The sequence below is a fragment of the Microtus ochrogaster genome, linkage group LG2 (genome assembly GCF_000317375.1).
Source record: "Microtus ochrogaster isolate Prairie Vole_2 linkage group LG2, MicOch1.0, whole genome shotgun sequence".
NCBI lineage: Eukaryota > Metazoa > Chordata > Mammalia > Rodentia > Cricetidae > Microtus > Microtus ochrogaster.
The window spans coordinates 37,284,840-37,295,607 of NC_022028.1; the positions used below are offsets into that span (position 1 = coordinate 37,284,840).

At 37.4% G+C, this 10,768-nt stretch overlaps 1 protein-coding gene across 1 annotated transcript in view; it reads left to right on the forward strand.

The window, feature by feature from the left end:
• Window positions 1–10,768, forward strand: part of Ctnna3 (catenin alpha 3) — a 1,290,503-nt gene that overhangs the window by 1,216,123 nt on the left and 63,612 nt on the right. Inside the window, exon 16 of the mRNA XM_013351193.2 lies at window positions 8,938–9,043. Within this exon, the coding sequence (XP_013206647.2) occupies window positions 8,938–9,043 (106 nt within the window). The remainder of the gene's footprint in view (window positions 1–8,937; window positions 9,044–10,768) is intronic.

A 10,768-nucleotide genomic window follows, 5' to 3' on the forward strand; every position in this document is an offset into this window, starting at 1 on the left:
TCGCACATCTGGAAATGAACATCTGGATCGCACATCTGGAAATGAACATCTGGATCGCACATCTGGAAATGAACATCTGGATCGCACATCTGGGTCGCACATCTGAAAATTAAAGAGTGGCCAGTGCTCTTAACCTCTGAGCCATCTCTCCAGCCCCACATCAGACTCTTGAGCCAGCCCTGTAACCTTCTGTTAATTGTAATAGCTCTTGACTAAGTCAGTGGCCCCTCACCTCTTTGTTTCCTCATCTAGATCTAAGCTGATCGATGCTGAGTCCACTTTTAAGAGGAAAAGGAGGGACTCCCCAGTCAGAGTGGGTGATTGTATTTACAGTAGACCGGTTTTGATCAATGAGCACACTCAGAGTAATGTGTAGAGGTGAGAAAAGATTTGTTCTCAAATATTAGAGCTGAGCACAGATTTCCCATTATCTGAAAAGATACCCATGAATAATGACTTAAAGTCCTTTGGTGAAAGTAAGGGAGGCACAGTAGGGTGTCTTGTTTCTGCGGTAGGGAACATACAGAAAGTTTTCCTTATTATTTCTCACCACTCACTGACTTGAAGGACATCATTGAGAAGCCACTCTACCCTGGATTTCACATCATCAGCAACCATCTGCTACAAGGCATATTTTTAAGCATTTCTAACTATGACATTATTTCTAAGGGAGCCTTCCAACTGTGCAGTGGGTATCACTTCCGGATGTGTTACTGGAAGGATACTTTCATCTCCCATGAAACCCAAAGAACAAAGGGGTACATGTAGTAATCACCTGAAATTTTTTCTTCATCTCTCCCTGAATGAACTCCTTTCTTGCTATATTGCTATGAGTTATATTTTGAGGGAATCTGATTGGCAGCAAGAATCACGAGTAGCACCAGGACAATAGACAGTCATGACACAGTTAAGATAATGTATTGGGAAGAAGAGTACCCAACACACACAATGTGTCCCTGGATAATCCCGATTGCCTGTGACTCCTGGGTGCCACCTCCATCACCTGTGTTGTTGTCAAAACCAAGAAAAGACCTTTAAGTAGATAGCAACAACTGGTTATAATAGGGAGTAACTTTCACTAACATTGATCAAAATACTAGTCAAGTCAGAAAAGAATAAACCCTTAAAGAAGCATCTCCTAGAAGCCCATAGGATGGATGATTATATAAAAACTTGCAATCAAGTGGCTTTCTCACAGAAGGCAATTCTGACTTCCTGGTGGTGACTCTTGAGGATGATGACAGGCTTGAGGATGAACACCCCAAAACCCTACCTCCTAGTACCCAGAACCTGTGACTATCATCTTCAAAGAAGATGCAAAGAAACTTTGCAGAAGGCATTTTGTTAAAGTCTGTGTGATGAAACAATTATCTGAGTAGTTTCATAATGCTTGGATCATTACAGGAGGGAGTAGGCAGAGAACAGAGTAGATTATTATGTTGCATCAAGCTTATCAGTGGGATTCTGGTCCAGAAGGGCACATGCGTTGAGAACACCTAGGATGGTACCTTGTGTTGTGTTCCAGAGTACTACCGACTTGCCCACCTTGTCACTCAGTTTAAAGTTCTCTGTACTCATCTTTTGGAGAAAGGTGAAAGAACTTTGAACTTCTAAGAACCTAGTCTTCATTTAACAGGGCACAGGTAATGTCTAACAACAGAACATACATAATGTGTGCCTATAAAAACACTTAAAATATAAATAAATAAATAAATAAATAAATAAATAAATAAATAAATAAATAAATAATTGGTGGCACTCAAAACCCTCACAGCTCCACCCAGCAGTACCACGTGTAAAACTGGGCAAAATCTTAAGAATCTAGAACATGATAACCACAGAGTGAACTTTATTATTGAAAGTATTTTCAGTACAAATTTAACAAAAAAAAATCACAGGGAAATATAGAAAATTTTGTTTTGCATTAAGAAAAATATCCAGTTACGTTTTTTTGTGTGAATTACCTTGTTTCATTCACAATTTGAAAATAAATAAGCTTTGCTAAAGGATCCCTTCCTTTCAGCTTTACTTTTGCCCCTTACCGTAAGAGTTTAGGTGCGCTCATTCAATTGTGTCATTTTCCCCCACCACCAAATTCACTTTTTCTGGGATCTAATATAATGCTAAGAGTTGAAGGGATATTGGAGAATTGAAGGCAATGAGGGAAAAAAAGGGACTTACGTGTGTCTCAATTTTATAAAACTTTGTTTGTGGATTTTAGTAATGGAATCTCTACAGCCTATATCCACACTCTCTCTGTCTCTCTTCTCTCTGTCTCTTTCCTCTCTGTCTCTGTTTCACTCTGCTCTCTCCTATCTCTCTCCTCTGTCTTTCCTCTCTGTCTCTTGTCTTTCTGTCTCTCTCACTTCTCTGTCTTTCACTCTCCTTTGTGTCTTTCTGCTTGTTCTCTCTGTCTTCTCTCTGTCTCTAACACACACACACACACACACACACACACACACACACACACATGCACACACGTTGTTGACTGAGCCTTCTGTCCTGCCAAGTCCCACAGTTGTTCAGTCTCAAAAAAATATACAGAAGTCTACATTAATTATAAACTGATTGGAATATTAGCTCAGGCTTCTTTTTAACTCTTATAATTTATATTAGCCCATAATTCTTGTCTGTGTTAGCCACGTGGCTTGGTATCTTTTTTGAAGAGGCAGTCACATCCTGCTTGCTCTGTGTCTAGATGACAGCTGCAGACTGACTCATTCTTCTTCCCAGAATTCTCCTGTTCTCCTTGCTCTGCCTCTAGTTCTTGCCTGGTCACCGCACATTTACTTCCTGCCTGGCTAACTGGACAATCAGCGTTTATTTAAAGTACAAGTGACAGGGTACACAGCATTGTTCCACAGCACTGTCCCTTCTGGCATCTGCACATGCGACACATATAGGCATGTAATTGTGGTTTCTGCTCTGCCTGTAATTATATCCAGAGCAACTTTTACCACTGTCTAAGCTTATATTTCTATTACTTGCTATGTTTTAGGAAAAGTAATACACCAGTTTCTAAAAGAAGATGCTACTCTCCCTGACATAAATTTAAATCCTATTGTTCATACTTTGAAGCTAAATAAGTGATTTAAAACAGATTTAACATTTCTCTCCCTCAGTTTAAAACTATTGGGTATTTTCCTTGTTAGCATTAATTGTCAAGTTGACACAGGCTAGAGTGACCTACAAAGAAAGGAACTGAGGAATTTCCTTATCAGATTGATCTGTGGGAGTGTCAATGAGATATATTTTTGGCTGTTAGTTAATGTAGGGGTATCCAGCCAACTATAGGAGGCAATGTTCCTTAGGCAAGTGGTCCTGGGCTTTGTAAAAAACCTAGTTACCATGAGTCTGTGACTGAGCCAGCAAATAGTTTTCCTTCATGGTTTCTGCTAAAAAGTTATTGCTTTTGTTCTTGCCCTGATTTTTTTCAACAATGGACCTGCAATTATAAGCTGGAAAACACTTTCCACCGGTAATTTGATTTTGGTCAGGCTTTCATATCACAGGCACAGGAAATAAATTACTCATTACTTTCCTTGCTATTGTCACTAAATTCCTGACAGAACCTGAAGGGCTTAATTTGGCTGGTGGTTTCATAGACTACAGCCTATCAATAAGGGTGCATGGAAATTGGTGAAGCCTAAATGGTGGTGATGGGACCTTGTGGGAATATATCACACCCTGGAAAACCGGACAGTAGAGAGCCAGAATGGAACATGATTCTCTGACTCTTCATCACTTACCCATAGTGACCTAAAGTCATACAACTAGCATCTATGTCAACCCCCTAAGTCAATGCTTCCAAAAATGCAAATGTGTATGCCAGTGGGAAAAAATTTTCACTTTGAAAATGACTGAATAAAGTGTCATTTGTTAAAAAAAATTTCACTTTGAAATAACAGAGCAGGGATAATAATTATAAAGTAATGTATATGGATTTTTGAATTGAATGCAGAAAACAATAAATATGTTCATTACCATTGGAAATATATATTATTATGCATTTCATCTTCATATGTGTAAAGAAAATATTAATACCAAAGGAAAAGAGGATTGAGCAGCAAAGTCTGGGTCTCATACATGCAAATCTATATCAAAGATATAGAGACTACAAAATGTAAACACTATAATTTTCTGCTTAATTGGTAGCACAAAATACCAAATCATTTCAATGATATTCTTTTTCTCTGAAAACACAAGATTAGATGATTCAATACTAGTTTCACTAAACCTGAACTCTGACTGGTAGAACTCATGGGTTCAGAGTCTCTATATTGTTTATTGAAACCAAAGAGAAAGAAAGAAAGGGCTAAGATTGTGATGGACTGAGAACATAATAATGGTAGAAATGGACAGGATATGTTTGTTGAACTAGAAAATCAACTTTTTAAAGAACTTTTTTTCATTCACCTAAATTTGTGCTGTCTGCATTTCATTGAGTTTTTCTCATTAGATCTTCTGTCATGATTTAAAACTTTTAATTTTATTCTTAATCAGATATGCATATGTATCTATGAATGAGTGTTTGTGTATATGCATGTGCATGTATGTGTGTCATTATGAGTGCAGCACTCAAGTGTGTGTGTGTGCAGGTAATCATATGCCACAGCACATGTATGGTGATAATGTTGGTGTCAACCTTTATCTTCCAGCATGACTGAGACAGGAGCCTCTCTCGTTCCCTTACATTGGCCACATGCTAGTGAGCCCTGGTTTCTGGTGATTCTTCTATGTCAGCTTCTCATTTCTCCATAGGAATGATTGAATTTATACAGGATTAGCTTTATGTGGGTTCTCCTGATTCATACTGAGGTCTTCATGTGTACAACAAGCATGTATTTTTACATTTTTGACAGATGAATTGTATACAACAAGATTTTCTTTAAAAGTATATATTGTGGGAGAGAAACAAGCAAGTACCATCACATAGTTATTGGGAAGCCCTCTTCCTCATTGCCTTCCATGTTGGATTATGGATAATTATTTTGATTACTTTGTATTAAAAAAAATTACTGGCCTCTAATTTTTTAAAAATACTTGTAGATATTTCACTTTCTTCCCACTCTTACCCTGAATGCCTTTCTTTGTGAGACCTAACTCTGTGATTTAAGGCACAGTTCCTTGACAAGAAATCACGAGGGTCCATTATGAACAGGAATGCAGCAGACAACCTCTCTATTCATCCCCCGATTTGAAAGCCTTCATTACATAGCATGTTTCAGGCTGAGAATGTTCAAAATTTGTCATAGTTTCAGTGATTGCAACTTGGCTTGGAAGCGTGACATGACAAGGAATCATTTGCAAAATGTGTATTTTCTTTGGCACTTAAACAGATGCTTCCCAGGAAGTACATCTAATTAAGAGTGAGGGGAAAGGAGTGATCATGGTCTGTCATCATGTGTTACCATTACATAAAGGTATACCAAAACTTATTGTGACTTTTAAGATCATGGTCTCATAACAAGGCTTGTATTTTGAGCTATAAGAAATTGCTTCTTTATTAGCCTAGGGTTTTCTTACAGGGGCATACCTCATTTGCAGATAAGGGTCCATTAGGTCTATTCTGTACAGATAACTCTTTGTGTATTGTTTAAGCAGCAAGAGGCTTGGTTGTTCTGCTAAGAAACAACCTTTGTCCATTGCTTAAGACCTTGAGAATTGATGCATTGTCTTTTGGGAGCAAAGACAGCTTTATTTAAGTTTAACTTTCTCTGGAGAGGCATAGAGATAATGAAATGCAATTCCTTCCGTGAGCATAACCATGTACATAACTTCCAGTCATCCCTGATGCATAGAGCAAATTTGATAAGAGCAGTTCAAATATTGAAGCAATTAATGTTGATTTTTCTCTTAAGTTGCAAAGAAGCGCATGTCAACAGTAAAGGCGTGGGAGGAAAACCATTTCTGAGGCCAGCTTTTCATCGTGTCACATGGACTGGTATTTTCAAGTTTTTCCTGTTTCATTTTGGAGAAAATTTTTCTTATGATGATTTTGAGAGCCACTATGAAGGAGGGAAGATGAAAAGGCTTTGGGGGTGTGTACACAGGGGACACACATTGTGGTGTGCAGCTCACGGGTGCAGAAGTCTTTTGTTGCTTATCAGAGCATGAAGCCACTGTGCTCTTTAATCACTGTATAGAACCATGCTTCTGTGTTAATTTGTTTCTTATTTCTGTGATAAAGACCATAATCAAGGAGCCTGAAGAGAAAAGAGACTTTTGGCTTCCACTTCCCAATCACAGTCCATCATTGTGGGAAGCCAAGTCAGGAACACAAGAAAAGTAGGGTTCCTGGAGGCAGGAACATAGACCATGGAGGAAGGAGACTTGCTGACTTGCTCCCACAGCTTGCTCTGTTTGCTTTCTTATAAGAGCCAACACCGTGTGCCTAGGGATGACACCACCTATGGAGGACGGGACTCTTACCAATCATTACCAAAGACTGTGCTCTGTAGACTTGCCTACAGGCCAATTTGATAAAGATTTTCTCACCTGGAGTTTCTTCTTCCCAGACGAAGGGCCATGTTGACACAAAACTAGCCAGTCCATCTTCTGAGTGAGCAAATATATTTCTCCAACATCTCTGTCTTGTTTTGCACTTTTGTTTCTACTGTTACATTCAAGCTAAGGTGTAACTAAAACAGAGAGAAAGATATCCTGCCCTTGTCTGTCGCCATCCTAACTTGCCTAATCAAAGCATTCCTCTTCTTGCCCTTCCTATCTTTCTATTAACTCTCACATTGCTCATTACCCCCCTCCCCACTTTTCTAGAGCATCAAAGAATAATCAACCTTGTGAATCACACCTTGGGGGCTCATTGTCTTCTAGGGACAGGGATCAGAATCCAAACTCTGTGTCATGGTGCTCAGCAGGGTTGGGAAGTGAATGGGGAGTGATAGTGGATATTACAGCTACCTCTGCTCAGGTTGTCTTTCCTCTGTTTGTTTTTTCAGATAATAAGAAAGAGAAAGGCATCTCTCTTTTAAATCCCAGTTTAGGTGTACACACCTCCTGTGGCCAGTGAAATGGTAGAAATTTGGTGGTACCTGATTTACGTTACAGTAATATGTATAGACAAATATCTGCTTTCCTCCACCTCCTCCTGGGTGAAGCTCATCACTTACCAAAGAAACAAATGGAATCCTGTAGACATCATTATTCTTATCTAATTACCCTCTCAGATCATGGTAGCATTCTTATTTTTATACAGTGCTATCATGAGCCAAAGTTGTCTTAAAGTTGTAACACATTTTATTTTGCAATTCATACTTTACTTTATGACTAGGGCATGTTAAAGAAATAAACTCAGGTAATCCTTAGAAAGTCAATATGTGTTGAATGCTACCCCTATCCCTGAAGGCAAGGAAACAGAGATTGGTTCCAGTCAGTAGGGAACAGGGATTTTGTTGTTGTTTTATCTTTTGCTGCTTTGTTATGTTTTAGAAACAGTCCAAATTATGTGAATGCAGGTTTGTACTCAAAAACTGGTATACTACTGCATTTGTTTTGTTTTGCCCCAGGAGAAGAAATCTATGTAAAAACATAAAAGTAGATTTAGAGAAAAATGAGACGAAATAGAAAACCATATGGGCATGAATGAGCAAACAGTGTTCTCAAGACTCATTCACTTCCTAGGATGCTCTGAGCTTGGAACCACAGGCTCCTTACCTATCTCACATCCTTCTTTCTATATGCCCAGATTATAACTTGAAAGTGATAGAAATCATGAGTGGACAGAGGTGAGCAAAAGATGGGAAGCCTTACAGAGGCTGCCAGGCCGCTACTCTGCAGCTGGTGTCTTCTCTTCCTGATGAAGATGGGCACACAGCATGGCCTTTGTGCAACAATTGATTTTATAATACAGCTCTGTTGAAAACGAGAAAGGATGGATTATTGTTTGAGCACACCTTTTGATTTTATAATACACCTTTATTGAAAACAAAAAAGGATGGATTATCGTTTGAGAGAAACAGAGAGCACACCTTTTTAGAATTCCTGATGAATTTTTCCCACACTCAAAACTCATTTTGGTCTGGGAAAAGAAAATCATCAGATTCACTGCAGCAGAACTGACGATGTTCTCCTTTGAAAAACTAGCGGAGCAAGTGGACTCACTTAGGTCAGACTCAGGGTGTCTATTCTTTAAAGCGCGTTAGCACACAGTGGGGTCTATAAAGAGAAAGATTTAATTTATACTGCAATGCTGAAGTCCTACATTACACATTTCTCAGGTCAGATCTATATTTGAATTAATGATCAAGAAGAGATTATGTGATAAAAAACAAAATGAAATAGCTGAAAAATATACAAGATGGATTTAAGAGAAAAATTGTGAGTAGCCTGGCTTCTCACAATGCAAGGTTGAATGTATATCCTCTGTATAAATGATCTTTGCATTAGAATATTTGGGTCCACCAAGGTATCACTAAACTGAGCCTTATTATAATAAAACAAAGCTCCATAGCTCAATGCTATTCATCTTCTTTGTATTATTATATGAATTTTAATACCATAGATTTTAATTTTAGGTTCAAGAATAAAATTAAGTAGGCTTTGGGCTTAACCAATAGCAAAACACATAAGTATATTTGCTACTTCTTTGGTTTGTAAATCTTTTACTTATGTGAGCCTAAATGTCCGTTGCATTTTTGTAGAGGACCCAAGTTCAGTCCCCAGATCTTACAGTGGCTAACAATAGCATATGTAATTCCAGACTCCAGATCCAGGGGAACCAATCAATGCCCTCTTTTGGTCTCTGCAGATCCCAACACACACACACACACACACACACACACACACACACACACGTACAAACACATCTTAAAAGTGAAAATAAAAATAAACTGTGTATCTACTGACATGTATACATTAATTCTGTTATATCTTTTTATATATGAACCACCAAAACTAATATGCATTATTTATTTTCAGGGGAAAAGGACCACTGAAGCATACCACTGATGTCATCTATGCAGCTAAAATGATATCAGAGTCCGGATCAAGGATGGATGTCCTCGCTCGGCAGATTGCTAACCAGGTGAGCTACTTACGAACAGGCAGGAGGAAAGACGTTGCTGTTGGCTCTCTTCTGCTGGATCATCACCTAGAGTTGATCTGGGTGGTCTTTTTTTTTTTTTAACTTATTGACTATCTTTGCTTTCTATATCAGAGTTTTAAAAATTTATAACATTGTAATTATGCAACTTGGAGACAATAAATTCTAAGAAATTGTAACTAGCTTTACAGAAGACATATATTTATTTAGCTTTAAAGATTCTCTATTTCAAAAATCAACTGTATCAGATTGAAATGAATTAACTACTCTTAATTGGCTGGAGTAGCACAACAGGTATTGCTCTCTTCCTTGATGTTGTTGATGAGTTCACAGTTTTTCTCCAAAATGGTAGGTTTTAGAGGTTAGCACTTCACAGAATTATTAGAACAATAAAGTAGAGTTGTCAGTTGTAAGAGGTGTATAGCCCTTGGGCAGACTGGTGTTTCTCCACACCTTTGTTCTTTTCCTTGAGCTTCTCATAGCTTAAAAAGCATTTCTAAGCAGTACCTATATTATAAAGTTATCTGTACTGTGAAAAGTTAATATTTCAGACAGGGTATAATATGAAAACATTATATTTGTCATTATATTTAACTTCATAATAAATATTTCTTTTGAGGATAATTACTACATACGTTCTGTTCATACATTAAAAAAAACTTTATTGAGATGCTTTTTTAGTATGATTGTTGCTGTCCCATCTCTCTGTTTATCCATACTCTGTTGGAACATGAGAAAATTTATTCTCATAGATAACATATTGGTGGTACAATGGAAAACAAACGAGTAAGGGAAGATGCTACCAGAGAAAACTATGCTGAAAGTCTTGAGTGGGCATTGCTTATCAATACCTTGCCACTTTTAACATAATAAATTTTTTATTTAATCTGTCGTTTGAAGTTGGTAGAACATTGATCATCTGAAAGCCCAGAAGTAGGCATGATACTCAGATAGTTTTAGATTTCAGAAGACTTGAGATTTCTGAATTTCGGAGTAAAGATTCTCAACAGGTTAAGTCTATGTAAATTTTCCAAAAATCTAAAAATATCCCAAATTAAAACATTTTTCCAAGCATTTCTAATCAGAGTTACTGACACATCACTTAATATTCGCTAAAAATGAATCCAATGATCTTGAAATTCAGATTTTCCTAATCTAGTAAATAAATGAATCCCATCCTTGCCTATATGTTTCGTTTATATTTTAGAATTGAGTTGCATTTACTTTCATGAGGGAGACTAAATAATGGTAGAAAAATTAAACCATATTAGTTTAGCCAGATTTACAGGTACTAAGATACCTTTAAGTACTGAATATCGCCTTGCTTTGTTCTCCTGTTTGTTGGAGAGTGTATAACTATAAGCAGTCAAAAACATCAATTTTAAGTCTTTCTGCTATCTTTTATTCTTTAACTTGACCAGATCACTGTAGAGCAGATCTTTGATACAGTTTTTAATATTATTTTAATTACATGGGAGGGAGGAAAATATCATCCTACTTCTATGCATCATTGATATTTTCCAAGATACTTAAAAAGCAGCCATTGACTAGTGAGAAATTATGGACAGCAATCCTCTGAATTTTCATATTGTGGCGTCGAATAGTTTTCTGTTCTAAGTAAATGAGACTCTGAACAATCCACACTGGGAATTAAGAATCTGATGAAGATGATTTAGTGGCCATCTCAGGAGCTCATCCATGAATGTT